This window comes from Lepidochelys olivacea, assembly GCF_965140295.1.
Source record: "Lepidochelys olivacea isolate rLepOli2 genome assembly, chromosome: 5".
NCBI classification, from domain to species: domain Eukaryota; kingdom Metazoa; phylum Chordata; order Testudines; family Cheloniidae; genus Lepidochelys; species Lepidochelys olivacea.
Genome location: NC_140415.1, coordinates 93,223,026 through 93,243,109, shown reverse-complemented (window position 1 = coordinate 93,243,109; position 20,084 = coordinate 93,223,026). Strand labels below are relative to the sequence as shown.

Genomic DNA, 20,084 nt, shown 5'->3' with positions numbered 1-20,084 from the left:
AAGATGGAGAGAGTGAAATCTCCAGTGTGATTCAAATACCCTCAGGTCATAGACATTCAGGCCCCTGGAAGACATAATACCAAATTTTAAAGGCTCAATATCTATTTTACCAAAACATGCTCACCTTTCCAGCCAGGGTCCAGCTGTGATGGGGCTAGAAGCAGTGGGCTGGAGGGAGAGAATGGAGTTCCCGGCTAGAAGCAGCTGAGACAGTATTTCACATACCCCCTCTCCTTTCCTCTCTTACCCTTCCCCCTTTGCTTTCAGCATGTAAGGGCTGCTTTTCTCTTCCTTGTGTCGCAGGGTGTATGGGGGAGAGGGAGGGAGTCACATGGTACATTTGAGCCTGGACTCAGGGGGCCTGGCCCACCCACCACTGCTGTCACGGGTGGTGGGAATGATGCTGGATCCAGGTGATTGGCTCCCATTTGGTAGGGGAGAAGGGAGGAGGGTTAATACAGTTTGCTATCTAGGCAGGGGAACCATTGTGGGCTTCCTGTTTCAGCCTCACCCTTCCTAACCCATCTAGTTGCTGGATCTCTGGTGAAGCCAGGGGCTTGTCTGACAACCAGTTTTAGGGTCTGGAAGTTTTAGAGTCTTTTCCTATATGGCAAAACTGGCAAACTGCTGGGTGTTTTTTTCACCTAGAATCAGAATGTTTGATTGAGGGGAGACGGAGGGTTATGTTACAACTATTGCAATGTTGGATGGTACCAGTGCAGTTGATGGGTTAGAAGGAGTCCAGTGCAGGTCCCTGTAGCTCAGTGGACTGCTTAGGCGCATATCTCCTCAGCACACAGTGAGGGAGTTGCCTCTATATCTCAGCATGTAGCTCCTCTCATCTTATCTCACCTACCTCCAATGTTGAGGAGGGGAGCTGTTTGGGACTCTAGCTTCCGATCAAGATCCCTCGGCAGGCCAGACGGTACAGAGGGGGCCTGGCCTTCACAACCATCCTCAAATTTATAGTCCATTGGGACTATTGGGGCCAGTTGACATTCCCATAAGAAAAACCCTGCAGGGTGGTTTGGGGGAGCTACTCCAGCTAGGTAAGAGTTTTAAATGAATAACATTGTGTCCACTACATTTAACCATACTGTGTCTTGCTGTTTCCCTGTCCTCATCAAACCAGACTCCTCTCAGGGGTTGTTTACACTTTGAGCTGGAGGTGCAATTCCCAGCTTGAGGAGACATGCCCACAGTAGCTTGATCAGAGCTAGCATGTTAAAACTAGAGTAGCTGCAGCGGCACAAGCAGCGTGAGAGGCTAGCCACCTCAAGCACATCCGAAGCATCTTGGACAGGTACATACTTGAGGCAGCTAACTCCTCACACTGCTACAGCTACACTCTATTTCTAACACACTGGTTCACTCAGAGCTCACACGACTATTTCTCCTTAAGCTGGAATTTACACCTTGCAGCTCAAAGTGTAGACATACCTTCCTTCAAATTACAGCAAACAGGGAGAATCCAGAGCACAGGAACTATGAGTGGCCTCATAGAGGTGGGGCAGTGGTATATGATATATGTGTGTATAACCCCAATATTTAATAGGAATTACCTACACACACAGAGACAGTAGACAACTTCAAAATGTAGTAACACTGCACCAAAATCTGCTCTCAGTTACATGAATGTAAACCCAGAATGACCCTACTGAAGTCAATGGAGTTTTCTCCGCTTACCCTGATGTAAGAGAGAGCAGAATACGGCCCATTATATAAAACATATTAGTATAACTTATAATTTTATATTACATACCAGTGATCTGTTGCATTTGCTTAAACTGTTTTCTAGTGCACTCCTTAAACCATCATTGCTGTCATGTAGTTTTCTGTTAGCTGATCTAAGATGAAACAGGTAACAAAATTAAAGTTTTCTTGCACTCTACTGAAAAGTGTGGGTCCAGAGCCACTATTGTACTCAAAGAATAACGTGAGCATTTTCTGATGAACAACTGTCAACTGCGGATGTTTACTCTCAAGGAAACTGTGAGCTAAGACTGGGCTCATCACTGCAACTGTAGACAGGGGGTCCTTAGTTGACTGGCCAGAAGACAAGGAGTTATTACTGCTTTAAGGGCTCTCTCTGCTGAAGAAGGGAAAGTTTACCTGGACAGAACGTGAAAGAGCAGGTGGTCACTGGACCAGGTCAGGAGGGGCACTGCCCTTCCAACTGATCTGCAATGGGGGGGAAGGAAGGACTTGACACCCTGACTAATGTGTCAACAAACCAATTAAGAAACAGCAAGGAGAGTCATACCTCTACAAGAGTGTGACGAGAACGGAATTTGCCCAAACAAAGCCGTACAGATTTTTTAGTGTAGGTGCCTCTCTTTCTTTAGAGGGAAGGGAGTTAGGGGTTCACCCATCCAACTGGGGAGTGGATATATTTTTGTCCAATATTAAGGAAGGAATTGGTAAATATCTGAGAACCCAGAGGTAGAGAGAGGCAGCCAAGCTAATTGCTGGCACCTCCATGTGGCAGATGTCCACTGTAGGTACTCATTATGAAAGGGATACAGTTATCACATCAAATGAACTGTTACAGGGTGATTTAAGGGGATTTAGAAGGAAGCATCCCTTAAAGGAGCTGTGAAAGGAAGGCTTGGGGCTCCTATATCTGGTACAGAGGGGAACCAACCGTCTCCTTTTCCTAGCCCCCTTAGCCCTCATACAAGGGTAGAGTGGCAGGGTCTCAGCAAAAGGATGGCTGGGACTAGGTTGGGGGATTATGTGGAAATGATTAAGGGAAGAATTATGACCTGAACTGTGGAATTTAATGTTAGAAACTCCCAGTTATTTTAGATGAATAAATGTGTGGCCGAATTAAACCATATCCATTGCCTCGCGACTTTCTTCAAACGTGGCTGGACAATGTAAAAAACAGAATAGGTTATTTTAATCCTCCTGCTGGGAATTTGACTGCTTTGCAATCTTTACGGCACACTTCATTGTATTTCTTCTCTTTTGACTATTTTGTTTATCTTTATATGCAAACATATGGCTAGCCTTTGATGTACAAAGTTTTATGGTGGGAGGAATTCAGGAGGAAAAGCCCAATAACTTGGTCCACTGTGAAATCATTAAAATATTATATATATTACATTCTAAAAAAACCTACACTGAAATAATATGACTACTCGTGGTAGTAAAGTTGACCACATGTATGTTTCCAAGATCAGGGCCGAAGGATGTAAAGTCAAGACCATTAAATAGGGGCATACCTGCAAAGTTAGAAAGTTACATATAAAGAACGTTATCTTGAATTCACAAAAGGAAGATCATAAATGCTATACTTTTTTAAAAAATGAGTGCCTCTGAGTGCCACTGGGATAACTTTAAGGAGAGATTTGGTTCAATTACTTGGAAGAAAAACCATGAGTATAATGAGGAAACTTGCTGAGGATATAAAACTATTTAGATTGGTTTCAGAGTAGCAGCCGTGTTAGTCTGTAGCCGCAAAAAGAAAAGGAGTACTTGTGGCACCTTAGAGACTAACATATTTATTTGAGCACAAGCTTTCGTGAGCTACAGCATCCGATGAAGTGAGCTGTAGCTCACGAAAGCTTATGCTCAAATGAATTTGTTAGTCTCTAAGGTGCCACAAGTACTCCTTTTCTTTTTATTTACATTGGGTGATTCTTGAAGGCAGCGGTGTTTGTACATCATACAGCACTGGACACATTGTTGGTGCTTTAAAGATAATGATAAAAGAGGGAGTTACTGCAGAGGCAAAGTCAATAAAAACGGAGCCAAGTGATAATATTTAGAATAACATGGATAGACAAGGATCTTATTCAGCTTATTATAGAGAAATGAAAGACAGTGAGGCTAAGAACAAAAATCCCACAAAGTATTAGAGACTCAGCAGTTTCACACACTACCAAATATTGAACTGAAGAAGCTGGCAGTTGTGGTGGTTAAATCTTTAATATTTTTGGCCCCTTTAAGTAAATAGGGAGCTCTGCTTATAAATCAGTGGCATGATATGGTCCAGTATCCCTCTGCTCAACAGCATTACAGAAAAAAATGCAGACAGAACTGTAGGATGCATAAATAGAGACATCAGGGATAGGCTCTCAAAAACCATTCTAGTGCTATATATAAAGGTAATAATGTTTGCAGTTATTCTGTGGTAAAATAAAAATGACGTAGTCAACCAGTACCAGTCCAAACATATCTGAGCCATTACAACTTAAATTTTTGAGGAGTTGAGACAGAATATGCTTTCATCTTTTGTGAAAGGACAAGATTATATAGGGATCACATGGAGGGATACAAAATTCAGATAGTATTTTTACACTGTGTTCCCAGGTTGCTGCATGTGATACTAAAACTATGCTTAAATAGTCCAGGTAGTAGAGTGAAGTCTACTACAACAGAAACAGTTTAAACTGCAGCTAAAAAAACATTTTCCCTTGATAATATTTTCTTCTCCAATTCCATCAAGATATCCCTACAACTAGAGAAATGTGTTTAGCTGTGCACACTTCAGAATAAAGTTTGTAAATATAGAACAGTGAACTATTAAAAACTTACTGAAGTATTTCAATTTGTCTTTCCAGGCTCTCTCTGTCTTCAGTGTATTCTCGGACCATTTCCAGGTCTCTGCAAAATATGAAGTTATACTTCTCTACATACCCTGCTCCATTGTCTAGAGTATTAACTCTTGCAGAAAACAAAATTCAACTGTAACAGATTTTGAATAAGTTAATTAGAAACCTAAGAAATAATTTAGAGGGGTGCAAATTTATGGGGGGGGGAAGCAATTGGTTTGAGTGTTTAAGTTACACCAGGTTTTGATTGTTTTGTTTGTTTATATTAAAAAAGAAATTTGTGCTAAAATATTTTAGCAGTTTGATAACAGACCAGGAGTTCTCAAACATTCATCATGTCTCAAAAGAGATTGTTTTGCAAATGCTTCCCATCCAATTCACAATCACATGGACCACTTCCTCTCCCAATCGTGGTCAACTTTGACAGCTGTGATAATTACTGATATGAAAAAAAAACAGTATTAGTAAAGATTTTAATGCATCATTAACTTGTTCTAAATGTAATTCAGCAGCTGGAAACAAGAAGCCAGCACCTTGTGAACAGCCAGGGTTCCACCCACAAGGAAATTCCAAAAGGTACGGAAGTTTCAAAACTGGCTAATGTGCATGGACATAGACAACCAGGGACTTGGGTGGCTTTTGCCAGTTCCCTCCTGATCCTCTTACAACCCAGGGATTTCATTAATAATGGAAACACTGCGTTTGGAACAGAAGCTCATTTATCTCACTTTATTAAAAGTGGACAAATTTAGTCATGACACCAAACTACGCATTTAAGCAATAGCCAACAGCTATTATTTTATAATTTTGTAACTCTAGCTTCCCCAAAGATTAAAAATTGTCGATATCCCTGCTATGTGTACAAAATACTTTGAATTCAACAAGTATTTTACAGGGGGATTTAGCACAAGAAATTAATGCCAATTTGACTCCGATGTTCTGTAAAGGTTAAAGGACCAATCCTACAATTGATAGCATATGGGTATATTCCTGCTCCCAAGAAGAGCCCCACTGCCTTTGATGGGGCTTTGACCATACATAAGAGTGTGCTACGGCAGAGCCATTTGAAGGATTTGGGCTTAAATTGCTACTCCTCTATTTTAAACATGCTGTGTCTGGTGAAGGACAGAAGGGAGTCCCTATTCTCCAACCAGCAGCCAGCCATAATTTAGCTGCAGGTGCTTAGGAAAACAGGAAGTGGTGTTGATAGTCCAATGGGTACATCTCTGAGTGACATGCAAATGGGTTTATGGATCTTCCTCTTCCGTACTGGCTAACCCTGCTGGATAGGTGTAGCAAGACATGCTCACCACCCACTAGCCATTGTGCCTTTCAAATGCGTAACGCCTCTAGCACCATCACGGGAGCAATATGACTCCTTCCATCTCCAGTGTTGCTCAGCCTCATGAGAGGCATAATAGCTCTAACTTTTATTTCTTGTGAAAGGTCTCAAAATAGCCAGACTAGCTTTTGTTTTCACAGGTTCACCCTTGATTTGGAAGGCTTCCATGGCCTTATTTACCATGACAGACAAGGGTATTTCACTGAAATAGAGTTATAAAGAAAGGGCCCAACCCTGTAGTTCTTACTCACTACTGAGGTCCCAGTGAAGTCAGTGAACCTACTTGCATGAATAAGGGATTCCAAATCAGGCCCAAAATTCGCTCTATCAGAGCCATTCTAGCCAACTAAGTAAACACTAGATATGTGGCAATAGATCAGTTTTAACCTATGTACTTGCCAATTATGATCTATTACAAATAATTGTTACTGACTAGTTATACAATATATACAAAACAACTTATTTTCCCCCCAAATAAAAATTTTATAATGTGAAGTATCTTACCTTTCTGAGCTCAAACTTTGATCTGCATAATCACTTTTCAAAGAATCTAATTCACTCTGAAGAAAAGCTATACTTGTCTGTGCTTCTAAAAGATCTTTTTTAAGTTTCTGATTTTCCTAAAGAAAAACAGAAAATGAAGTTTATGCAACAGAGTTGCCTTTACAAATTATGAAGTGCTGTAGTACTAAAATATAAAAGAACATCAAAATCAAATCAAAAACAGTAACAATATAAAATCTCAATAGAGTTAAGAATATAACTGTTAAAAGTGCCAGTTATGAAAAGCTAATTTACAAAGGTAAACCTTTAAGACTGACACTCAAAAACTCTGATGTAGGCAAAAGCACTTAACTACGCACTTAACTTTAGAAATGTTGATTAGCTAACCCAATGGGACTGCTCACATGTTTAAAGTTTAGCACATTCCATAGATATCTGAGTGCAGATGGTCTCCATACCATGAGCCATATTGGAGTCATAGTTCTAACACTCAAAAACTCAATTTAATTTCAGATTTTTCAGTTTGTCATACACAAACACTGACACTGTTCTATTTCAAATGATTAATAAATGGTAGATCTAGAATTCATATCTAAACAGAATTATTTCTTCTTTATACAAGAATAAGCAATCGCACCACCTTAAATATTTTTACAAAAACAAAACAAAACCCACCATCTCTTAGCCTCATAATTCTAATACCAGTTCTGAAGTGGGAAAACAAATCGCTATTGAAGAAAGTACAAAGTGCAGGTTGAATCTATATCTTCTGTATGTAAATTATAATCAGCTCTTACCAACGACAATTCATGTATCCTTTTTTTTAATGCAGCCAAATCTTCTCTGTGATTTATGTTCTTTGATTGTTCTTCCAGCTGAAAGAGCAAATAAAATGTGCAAATTTTAAAAACACATTCTTGACTGATCCAAAGCCCACTTAAGTCAATGAAAGTCATTTGGATCAAGGGCTATACTGAAAGACACCTAGGTGCATTTTCCAGCGATGAAAGATCTAACTATATATGAGTTCGCCGGGTGTAGGCATAAGAAACCGCCTCTTCCAAATGATCCCATTTATTTCATTTCATTTTTAGAAAAAATATTTTGAAAGTTTCTCAAAGTGTGTTCTACAGAATTTCGTATTGCTAGAAATGTTAACAGTCATTTTGCAACACAAGAAACCAACCAAGGGTCAGATCCTCTGCTGGTAACAAGAGCGGTAGCGTCCCTGATTTCAGTGGAGCTGTGCATATCTACCCAGCTCATCTAGCCCCAATTCTCCATAGAGCAAAAACGCAGTAGTTCTCTTATTTTTCATGAGAAACTTCCACTAATATCAGTGGAATTGTAACTGTGATTTAATGATAATAAAGAGGAAAATGGAGTGCAATTCACAGCCAGGATTCATATTGCTTAAAGACACATATAATGTTACTAACAGCTATAGAAAAGGCCAGCAACAAAAGCCCAAATCTGAATTTCAAACACTCAAAGTGAGCATTCAGTTCTGGGGTTCTGGTTTACCCCATCACAGAAATACGTATCAACTGCAAAATTCAGATTCTGGTCCATGCACGGGGAGTTCAGATTTGGGGTTCTCTGCAGTATTAGCAATGTTAATCGTAGAGATAGGAATATTAATAGTAGAGATAAACCGAATACTGCAGAGAACAGTTCCTGCAGTGCCAAGAGGACAGATATGACAACTTATGATACTAGGTCCTTTTCACCTTCCTATGATTCTGTTAATTACAAATACTTATAAATGATAAATTGGATTCTTTCCAATGTATAAAATTCCAGACTGCTACTGGGTAATCAAAATGCCAGCTTCTTGATAATCATAAGCAATCATTTGGTAATATTATTTGGCTAGCAGTTAGGTCCCTTGGCAAAGTATTTCGGTAAACTATACTAAATGGATTCAAGGACAACGACAATGGGTATTTTAGTCAACACAATTTTAAAAACTATTTTTAAGTTGCCATTTAGTGATGCACATTATCTGGAAAATTTTCACAGCAAAAGCCAGAGCACCCTTACCTCCCATTAGCTACCTCAGAAGAAGCACTCAGCATCTCCCCAGGTCAGGCCCTCTTATATCATCCACAGAATTCTGTCCAATTCAACAAGTCCAAACTACCCACCTTTTTAAGTTTTTTTATGGTCACCTGAAGTTCACCAACTTCATTCTCATACTGACACTTGAGATCATTTAGTGCCTCTTCAGCTTTCCGCTTCTCCTATAACATTTGGAATTTTAACAACAGTCAAAACACAGATTTAAACATTTTCTTTAAAACCTTGGTCACCAAGGTATTAAACATTTCATTATTGTAAAGCCAAACAATTTCCTTTAAACCTGAAGTATGTATCTTTAGCTCTCCATTAAGGTTTTACCCAACACTCAAAGTCAATAGGTGCCTTTCAATTGACTAAAATGGGCATTGAAGCCATTACAGACCCATTTATGAAGTATTTGTAGAAGAGAGGGGTTTAACAGATTGGAGTAAAACTTCAGGTCAGTTCACCAATGTTACTTAATTCAAACGTAACCCAATCGTGTGGACTCAGCTAGATTTCACAGAAGACACACACGGTCTCAAAGTAAATAATCTTTCTCCCCCCCTTCTCCCTTCAGAAAACATCACACGTCATACTTCCTTGTTTCAATGTTGCCAGTGTCCACAATGAAACTGAAAAGGAGAGCTCACCTGTTTTGTTTTGGTTTTTTTTTAATATCACATATTCTGGGAAGAGATTATGCTTTTCAAATCAGCCTTCTACTACAAATGCACACTTCAGTACATAATGTTGTAGTATAGCATTGTTGTATAATAACTGGATATAAATATATATTTATATAGTTATAAAAATGCATCTATCCCAAGTGTCTCTAGATACAAGTAAAACAATACTATTATTATCCCATTTTGGAGGGGAGGAAAGTGGAGGTATGAGTATAAGAAAGGATGATGACAGTATCTTAATTTGTAGGGGACTCAGGAAGGTATTGAACATTGGTCCAAGTGGATTACGGGCGGGGGGGGGGGAAGGGTTGTTTGTTTAAATCAATAAGGTTTACACAGGCTCCCAGAGCTGTAGATGGGAGTGTTAAGGCCTCCTCTCTGACTTGAGCACTACAAACCAGAAGGAGTCACAAAAATCAGCATTAGCAAATGAAGATTTTGAGAGAGCTGCCAGATTTGTGGAAAGAAACAAAGACTGAAACTTTACTCAAGTGCAATTCTTTTCATAAAAGAGCCTTTGGTATGCGTGTGTTTTAATTATAGCAACATAGGTAATCACCTGTCCAGCTAGTTCAGGATTTTCCTACTGTTGACACCTGTACAGATTCCTAAAGTATGACTTGTACAGTAATTGCTTGCTTGCCTGGTGGAAACATGAAGGCAGGGAACACTAAAAATACAGATATCACATGGAGGAAGGTGTCACACTGGTGTGAGTCAGCACACTGTCTGAAACAATAGTGTGCTCACTGCAGCCATTAAGATTTTATGGCTTAGAACAATCCCATAAAATAAATATCTCGACAGGTTACATTTGCTCTCAGGGCGTTTTACTTTTTGAAAATATGTGGAGCTATGAACTGAAAGAAACATGTAAAAGAAACTTAATTTAAAGAATGATAGGAGAAATAAGTTACAGCCCATCCTTGATATTGGTACATCGGTATCAAGGGTAAAATTCTGGCTCCATTGTGTATGCCTACACCCGCAACTGGCCTGTGTCACCTGACTCAGGTTTGTGGGACTCAAGTTAGGGGGTTCTTTAATTGCAGTGTGGACATTTGGGCTCAGGCAGGAGCCCAAGCTCTTGGACCCTGCCCCCTTGCAGGATCCCTGAGCACAAATGTCTGCACCACTGTTAAACAGCCCCTTACCTTGAGCCAAAGCCAGCTGACACAGGCCAGCCGCAAGTTTTTAACTGAAATGTAGACATTCCCATTGACCTCAGTGGGAGCTTTGCCATTAAGTTTGATGTTGCCAGGATTTCACCCTAGTGGTCCCAAAAGACTGTCATTTCTCCGATTTTTAGTCCATCCATTCATATTTGTTAGAACTCTTTAGCCTGTGGTACAGACTGATTTGTATTAGGACAAAGATTGCAATCTACATTTGGAAATATGTAGCAGACAGAACAAGTGCACAACTGCAATGGCTTGTTGTGCCTGGCCTTTGATAACACAGATACATGTTTCCTGTTCATCTGTTGATCACATAATGGTTGTTGAGTGTTACATTTTATTACTGCGATTTATTGCTGTGTGCAAAGAGGAAATTCTTCCAGAAGTAATGTATTTGTTTCCTACGTATAAATATTCCATAATTTCCCAGCAGGAAATATAGTTGTGCCCATCTTCCACTTATTTTCCTGTGATTTACACTGTCATTTGCCAAACATATTATGACACACCATTTTACTGAATTCACACCTGAGACCTTTATGTCATCATGTGTGTTCTATCTACTCTAGGAAACTGATACATAAATCACTGATTATTATATTACAAAATGAGTATTTACTGTAAACATATTACAGTACAATGACATACGCATATTTACCTGAATACCATTTACCATCTCACCTACTAACCAATCAAATAACCATTAATGATGTAAGTGGTAATGCGTGTTTGGCAGTTTATTATAATAATGTACTCTTAGGTGAAAGGGGCCGTGTCTTCCAGTATGCAGACTGGTCCTAGTATATTGTGTAGGCTACACAAATTAATTAAATAAATAAATAAAACTATTTGATGTATTTATTGGGCATGTGTTAGACCATCTTAACTTTATTTTTGTTCTTATATTATATTATATACTGAAATAGGTTTGCATTTGAATTTAATAATGATTTAACATAACATTATGTTATATAGACAAAGATGAATATGTAGTTTATTGTATTTTCTACCTTTTATTACATAGTTCATTTAGAATTTAATATATATTCACATAAATAATGAAGAGAAAAGGATTGTTCCAACAGTCAATCAAGGCTGCAACTGGATTAAGATAATGGGTGAAACCTGACATCTCTGAAGACAATGGCAAAATTCTCATTAACTACAATAAGGACAGGATTTCTCTCCCTCTTCTGGAAATCTCTAAAAATTAATTGTGGGACCAGTATGCATGAACAGGGGAAGGAAAGTCTTAGCAGATTAAACAGCCCAAATAGTAATCAGTACATAACTTTGTAAAGATAGAAAAATTTAGGGCTCCGGTACTACTGATTAGACCCTTTCCCCAGGGGATGTCATTCTTCCATTCTGTGTCACCTTCAGTGGCCAATCCCTTCCACTCCCCACCCAACAACACAGAAGCACAGTATCTTGCAATTTGCTACTTCCACATAAGCAGCCAATCTGCTTTGTGAGGAAAATGAAAGAATGTCCTTTGGGAAGTTTTATCCTCTTCCTGGGCCCAATTCAAAGCCCACTAAAGTCAATGGGAGTCTTTCCATTGACTTCAGTGTGCTTTGCATCAGGCCTATGCAAGTCCAGAGAATCATTTAGCACTCAATGGGAGTTTTATCCAAGTATTTTTGTTAGGCCCAGCAAATGTAAATGGAGATGCAAACCCCCTACTTCTACAGAGGAAATGGATGGCTTTTAGAACATTCATGGTGCAAATCATTCCTTAAGAATTATATTCCTCATTAGCATCAAATGTACACTTTTAAAAGAAAAGGATAAGGAAGGATAATTTAATTCAGTACAGGGGCTGGACTAGATGACCTTTTGGGGTCCCCGGCAGTACTACATTTCTATGATATTCAGGCATTTGGTAACCTTAAGTCAGTCCTAAATTCTACAGCCCACACTCAAGCAAATGCCTTCAATGGAAATATTGCTCAGTTACAGCCTGTAGACCTTGACCCACCCATCAAAACCAAACAATAATACTTCCCTATAAGATGATTTGGAAAATGTGATACCATAAACTTTTAGACATTTGTAAATCAAGGTGAGAAACATTCTGTACTTGGGGCTTGAAGCCTGCACCTTCAATATTGACTTCAATAGGGGCAGGAGTAACCTGATAATTATGAAATGCTGGTAATATCTAGTACTCACTTCCTTCTTGACCTGGTGTTCTGCAGCCTGTATCCGCTGATTCATCTCGTCCTCCATTTCACTGAGCTGTATTGCTGCTTTATCCTGAGCTCTAAGATTTAAACATGAATACACTCTAATGAGTCCTCCATTGACTTCAAAGAAAATTTGAGAAAAAATACATGACCTATCCAGTTCAAACATACACACGCAAATGTTGAAACCTGGGCCAAACATGAGAAGCAATTATGTGACAGTTTCATTAGTGGCTGAAAGACAGATACGGCAGTACTGACAGAAGGCTATGATGTTTATGCTCTGTTTAGAAGAAAGTTGGTTTCATATTTTTCCCTTTAAAATAAATCTTTAAAGTGAAATTCTCCTCTGAAAAATGATATGTAAGAAATACACCATCTTCTCAACAGATCTAAGCCCTATATACATTTAGTCATATTGACTTACTTAATGAATATTATCACGCCAGTACTGATAAGGCTTATTCAATTCCTTCTCACATATCAATACGTTAATTTAATTTAAAGTTTAAGGTTCAGTGGTGGGACAAAATTCTGCCTTCATTTACTGCTGTGCCATCCCATTGACAATCTGAGGGCTTGTCTACACTTGCTGGAGGATCGATGCTGCGGCGATCGACCGCCGATAGCTCTCCCGTCAACTCCTGTACTCCACCGGATCGAGAAGAGTAAGGGGAGTCAACGGGAGAGCGTCTCCCATCGATGTCACGTAGTGTGGACCCTGCAGTAAGTAGATCTAAGCTACGTTGATTTGAGTTACGCTATTCACGTAACTCAAATTGCGTAGCTTAGATCGACTTTTCCCTTTAGTATAGGCAAGGCCTGAGATTACATAGCCAAAGAAGTCATTTGAAGATGACCATTCATACATACATTTGGACTGATATGTAGACTTGACTTGTAACACCTTTATTGGAGCCTTTACTGGAGAAAGTCCAGAGAAGAACAACAAAAATTATTAAAGGTCTAGGAAACATAACCTATGAGGGAAGATTGAATAAACTGGGTTTGTTTCAGCTGGAGAAGAGAAGACTGAGAAGGGACACGATCACAGTTTTCAAGTACATAAAAGATTGTTACATTGAGGAGGGAGAAAAATTGTTCTCCTTAACCTCTGAAGCTAGGACAAGAAGCAAGGGGCTTAAATTGCAGCAAGGGTGGTTTAAGTTGGACATTAGGAAAAAATTCCTGTCAGCGTGGATAAATGTAACACACACCTCCTGGGTGCGGTGTTCTATCCCATGTAGTGGGGCACTGAGACCACTTAGCTAAGGCTGTAGCAAATTCATTAATCTCTAACAGTCATGTGGCTTTTAGCTCATGCAGTAGAGGCTCATGCATTAAACTTCCGGAGGTCCCAAGTTCGATCCTGCCTGCCGACGACCGGGGGTCTGTCGGTGTTACATAAACACTGGAATCAGGGCCATGCCTACGGGGGTGTGGGGCCCGGAACAAATCAGCCCCCGTCGGCTTGGGGGCCCAGCTCTGCATTAGCGGCAGGGCAGTCAGGACCCTGGGCATGGGGTGGAGGCCAGGGGTGCTTCAGCACCCCCCCGCACTACTAGTTCCTGCGCCTATATCTTCTGGGACCGACAGTGCCAGCAAATTGCACTGGCCTGCAGCGGCCCCCAAAATGCAGGGCCCAGAGCAGTTGCCCTATTCGCGCTACCCAAGAGACAGCTCTGACTGGAATAAATTGCCCAGGGAGGTTGTTGAATCTCCATCATTGGAGATTTTTAAGGGCAGGTTAGAAAAACACCTGTCCGGTATGGTCTAGATAATATTTAGCCCTGCCATGAGTGCAGGGGACTGGACTAGATGACCTCTCAAGGTCCCTTCCAGTCCTAAGTTTCTATGATATTACTGGAGATGATGTACAAGAAGGAAAGAAATCAGCTTGACTCTCAAAGCCAAGGCTGAGTTTGCAAGACTGGCAATTAAAAGTTTCTGACTTGTAAACTGAGCAAATTTAGACTGGATAGATTGAGACACAATGAACTGGGAACATCATGATGACATTTGCACAGTCACCTTTTAGAACGGAATCATTTTTATTTCCCTCTACATATGGGAATTTTAATATGTAGTATAAAAATATGCCAATATGATATAGTTACAAAACAGGCAGTCCTCGGACTTATGACACAATTGGTTCCTGAAAATTGTATCGTAAGTCAAAACGTCATAACTCGGAACTGCAATCCACTCCATTGCGGGACAGAGTGTCGTAAAGTTGAAACCAAGTGTTGTAAGTCGAATTAGGGTGTCAATTCAGAAACATTGTGAGTGTCGTTCATCATAAGTCGAACGTCGTAAAGTAGAAGCCTGCCTATGCTACCTAAATACTCTCTTTGAAGCTGGAGATACAAAAATAATATTTGTAAAAGCAAATGACAGTCATGTGTATTCAAAGTCATAGTTACAACCAAAAAAAGAAAGATCGTTAAAATCTGGGATCTTAGCCTGCCTTTGGATCCAAGACTGGCCCCAGAATTTATCCAAAGTGTAAATAATTACATACAGAGTCATTTGCAAATTGTCTGGTTTGTATAAAAAAAACGCTTGGATTCTTTCAACTTGTCAGTTTAATATCTAAAAATGAAAATATTCTGTTCAGCATGTTTTGCCAATAGTACCAGGTAACTTTAACCAACACACTGTTCTACAGGCGTAAGTGGTGAAGTTTATAACTGCACACGTGTGACATTCAGAACTATCCACTGTACCTTTTTACAGCTATGGCCAAGTTTTCCATCTCTGTGCTTTGAAGTTTGATCTCTTGGATGAAGTTCTTAATAACATGTTCATAAGGCTGAATTAATCTTGGTTCCACTAAGCTGATGTTCGCATACAGAACACTGGCCTGCTCTTGTCTGGAAAAAAACAAAACCAAAAACACAATGAAGCATATTTCCTTACACAAAAACACTACATTTGGCTTCCAAAATTTATTCAAAATGTAAACAACCTGTGTCTCAGATTTTAAAATTTAACAAGGCAAATATATATTTGAAACATGCAGCACAGCATTTGCCCTTTTCTCCAGTACCTAAATCCTTCCGGTCTCTTTACTGCACTATTCTTCTCCCAGAAAAAACCTTCTAGAAGTATTACTTGAATCATTTCATATTACTTATGTTAGTTGTGTAAAGTGCAGGGTAAAACTGGAGTATCACAATGGTAAATCGGTCGCACTGAGTGCTCTACTGCTAATCATACTATATAAGGAGATGATCACTGTTGGAGGCTGCTGCATAGAGTAAAAGAAGACACCACCTCAAGCACAAAGAAAAGGAGTACTTGTGGCACCTTAAAAACTAACCGATTTATTTGAGCATAAGCTTTCATGAGCTACAGCTCACTTCATCGGATGCATAAAGTGGAAAATACAGTGAGGAGATTTATATACACACATAGCCCATGAAAAAATACACATTGTAAGGAGAGTGATCACTTAAGATGAGCTATTACCAGCAGGAGAGTGGGGTGGGGGGAGAGAAAACCTTTTGAAGCGATAATCAAGGTGGGCCATTTCCAGGAGTTAACAAGAACGTCTGAGGAACAGTGGGGGCGGAGAGTTTGGAATGGTTTAGATTTTGCCCTGCAAAAACAAATTGAGGGCCGGATCCTGCCAACGTTTACACAAGTAGGTATCAATTAATTAATGTAGTATTATTATTAGCTGTCACTTTTAACTCAACAATACTACTCAGATGAGTAAGGACTACTTATTTAAGTCAGGATTGGGCCCTAAATAAAAGAAAATGTGTTCTTTGTATATCAAAATCCATCATAGTCAAATGAATCCTTCATCCCTCTAAGGTAGATACATTCAACATGATATGGATCAGCACTTTTGGGTCTTTGGGATGTGAACGTAAAATCTAAAGCTGAGCAAACAATTTGTAGTGACTACATTATTCAATGAGTTTTCTGTTTTTCTTTTTGTTAATTGTCAATAAGACATATCAATAAGACACGTGGGAATGGGCGACAGGGGATGGATTACTTGATAATTACCTGTTCTGTTCATTCCCTCTGGGGCACCTGGCATCGGCCACTATCGGAAGACAAGATACTGGGCTAGATGGACGTTTGGTCTGACCCAGTAGGGCCATTCTTATTCATTAGTAGGTATTATTCACCCCCACAAAAATGAAAAATTCTTGGTCCATAGATGGTTTGTGATCAATTTATTGAGAGCATTTGATATTCAAAACTCTAATTGCATTCGTTAGTTTTGACAGGATACACAGGTCACATGGCATGTTTCTGCCTCCTGAGATGGATGAGCACAACTCTTTAGAATCAGGATTTTGGTGTGCACCTACATCTGAGTTCAAAGTTTGCATTTTGCAAATATTTTATATCTGTTCTAAATTTGCTGCTTCCATGAACATTCCTGACAATAAAACTCTAAAAAAATATTACTACTAAAGCATCTCTAGTTCACTGTCCAGTAGGTTCTTCCTTAGGGTACAGCATATGCAGCTACAATGCCTCATGCTGACAAACTGAAAATTAACCAAGTACATTGGTCTCTCCCTACAACAAGCTCCTTGCGCCAATAGCTTCAGGAGCCTGTGGAGGAGCTTTGTTCTGTATTTTTACAATTTTGCATTTTTGTTCCTGTTCCAAGAACACTCCTCTCTCAGTTTTCTATTTTGACATCAAAGATTAAACAAATGAACAAACACAAAGAATGGAGGTTGAAAGCAATGCTTCACTACCACTGTGTCTGTCTGCGCACTGATGTGGGTAAGCTTTGTATTAAGAGGTTGATGTCAGAAACATAAGGTAGCTGGTATGGTACTTTACGCCAGCTATGTGATCCAAAAACCTCTCTATGCTCATTATTCCTCATTGGCTCAATTACAGCAGTCAGAGCTAGATTCAGAACATCCTAGTGACATGCTTTTATGCAGAGCCAGTTAGGTCTAAGAGGTAAAACAAAATCCACACAACCACAGTAGTGCAACACCCAACAGAAGCTGCAATAGCCACTGGGAGGTATTTTTTAAAAAATGAAACTGACAGTTGGGGATGTTGATGGCACTTATCTGAGCGTGTTAGAGACAGCTTAGCATGAAATCTTAATTAAAAACATAGCCCACAGAAGCAACAGGAAAACACAGAAGATATTAAACATTTGTAACAAATTTGCTATAATTCCACTTGACCACTGGCATCTTGAGCAAGAAGTAAAACATTTTCATCAATTATCAGTAGAGCCATTGACTTAATCACCTCAAGTATCTGAAAACTATATTTTGTAAATTGCAAGCTCACTGTAATACTTTATAAATTCACAGAATTTTAGAAGGATGTGCCCTTGTGGAGTGAGTGTTTGACTGTTATGAAAATAATTTTTCTGGACTGCTCATTTGCATATTTTTCAACCACTGTTCTGCTTTCACATAGTTTGGGACACTTAACTGGCATAATTACAGCAAGACAGAGTCATTGTACAGTACTGAATAATCTAACTGATTAATGCGGTCTATTTTTTCCAACTCTCTATGAAGAGATCACTTTTCAAAAATGTGCTAGTTATTCAAAATTATTTGCTGAATAAACTTTGAAAATAGGTTGTGGTCTGCAGCTTATTCCAGAGCAGTGCATTGTGAATATCTAATATTTGAAACTCAGATTGTTTTGATGGGACACAGAGGGAGACTAACAAGTTTGTATTTCAATGTCAGAAATTTCAGAAAATTCAGAACTTTCAATTTAAAAATTAGCCCAGTTTGAATTCTTTAAGACTGTTCAATGGTTTTTTTGGCCTCCTTCACTTCCAAGTGCAAAGTTTTTAACTCTTAAAAATGTGTACACCCAGAGATGCACATAAATATTAATGCATGGGATGGATGTTTTAAAAATAATGTGAAAGAAATCATTGCTATTCATTGTCACTAGGGACTGAATCCCTCTTGTGCAATCTGCCAGCTGTTGTTCCCAAAAGGTATGTTCCCAAAGTAGAGCTTTGCAATAAATGTAGAATAGAAAAGCATTCTGGGTATTGATGTATACCTGCCCTGAATACACCTTGCTTCATCTTAAGGTCATGCCTGGACAGGTATTTACAACAGTGTTTAAGATAGAGATTGGCCTAAATCAAAACCAAACACTCCAAATTTCAGATTCGTATCAGCTCAAACCCATCTCCATTTTATGCAGTTGTAGGGAAAGCATGCTCTACCACAGTTTGGCTAGCCACCATCGATGGAGCTAAAGCGCATTAGAGCGAGGCCAGGTACAGATGACCTAAGGTAGAGTTCTTGTTTTTGTTTTGTTTTTTAAAAATGACTCTGCGGTGTGACTCCATGCACACTGACAAATCAAGGCACCTTGGAACCCAGTTCAACCACAAACAAGTTTAAACTGTGTTTATGTACAATTGTCAAGTTCATTTGTAAAACCTGTATAAATAGGGCCTAGAAATTTTTAATCCTTACGGACATGGGAATTCTGAAGCCAGTTAGGATGCTTGGAGTACTCATTTTCATATTACTATGCGACAGGCCTGATTCTGATCTCATGCTTCCTTCTAACTTTATCTTTCAGTTTTACATCTGTGTAACTGTGGAGTTACTCCTGATTTACATTGGTATTAGTGCAATCAGAATCAGGCCCAGAATGTTTTTCAGGCACACAGTTGTCTCATAATAGTGCTAGTGATTGAAGGTCTGGGAACAAATTGGAAGGTCGAGACAGTACCTGTTTATCTGTCTCAAGTGCTTTGAATGAGTGCACAGTGGAAGGTTTTGCCCTCTTTTAGCTATCACTGCTTTCTTGAGGGTTATCCTGAAATGCAGCTTTTTATGCAGTAGACACCGATACACATTTTTCAGTCTTGATTATTTTGTAGATTTTGCTGGTTTGGTAGCTTTGTGCACTCCAGTGTTATGCTGAGTTTATTACATTTTAAAGATCTACTGATATTTTATGGAAAATGAGTTACTTGTATAGTTCTATATAAGAATTATTATGAACAAAATTATTAGCTCCAACTTTATAGAGATGAAATAAAATTAAACTCTTGTCCTGAAGAGATGGTAGCCTACAATCAGGTAAACACAGGCAGCAGAATGAAGTAGGGCACAAAGAAAGGAACAGATAACAGAAGTGGAGCTTTGTGGTGAAAAGCAAGGAAAAAATGGTGGGATTTTCAGAGAGAGAATATTTATAACCTGACATTTAATGACCTTTCTACTTACGTAGCACCCACTTCCTTCCATTTTTAAAAGTTTGTATTTACTTGGGTATATTTCAGACTGAACCTCAGAGTCCTGTAAGATAGGTGGGGAAAGAAATCAAATTTTTCCAGGTAGTGGGATTCAGGAGCTGGCCCTGAAAAGCTCTCTCTTCCCTACCACTATCCCCTCCTTCCCCCACCCCACCAACTTCTTGTTAGGGGCATGAAATCCCTGTCTGGGGGAGACAAAATCCAAAAGAAGCCACTATCCACAGTTCAGGTTTGGTGTCCACCATTTGCAGACATCAATAACTGCTGGCACATTTAATGGTTCCATGATTTGCAAGCACTAGTTTTCTCGAGGTGT

At 39.3% G+C, this 20,084-nt stretch overlaps 1 protein-coding gene across 1 annotated transcript in view; it reads right to left on the bottom strand.

Moving 5' to 3' along the window:
• Nucleotides 1-20,084, bottom strand: part of RASEF (RAS and EF-hand domain containing) — a 52,573-nt gene that overhangs the window by 20,438 nt on the left and 12,051 nt on the right. Inside the window, exons 2-8 of the mRNA XM_084629292.1 lie at nucleotides 15,249-15,395; nucleotides 12,509-12,599; nucleotides 8,553-8,648; nucleotides 7,203-7,280; nucleotides 6,406-6,521; nucleotides 4,543-4,611; nucleotides 1,763-1,847 (exon numbers count right to left, since the gene is read on the bottom strand). Coding sequence (XP_084485418.1) covers nucleotides 1,763-1,847; nucleotides 4,543-4,611; nucleotides 6,406-6,521; nucleotides 7,203-7,280; nucleotides 8,553-8,648; nucleotides 12,509-12,599; nucleotides 15,249-15,395 — 682 coding nt within the window. The remainder of the gene's footprint in view (nucleotides 1-1,762; nucleotides 1,848-4,542; nucleotides 4,612-6,405; nucleotides 6,522-7,202; nucleotides 7,281-8,552; nucleotides 8,649-12,508; nucleotides 12,600-15,248; nucleotides 15,396-20,084) is intronic.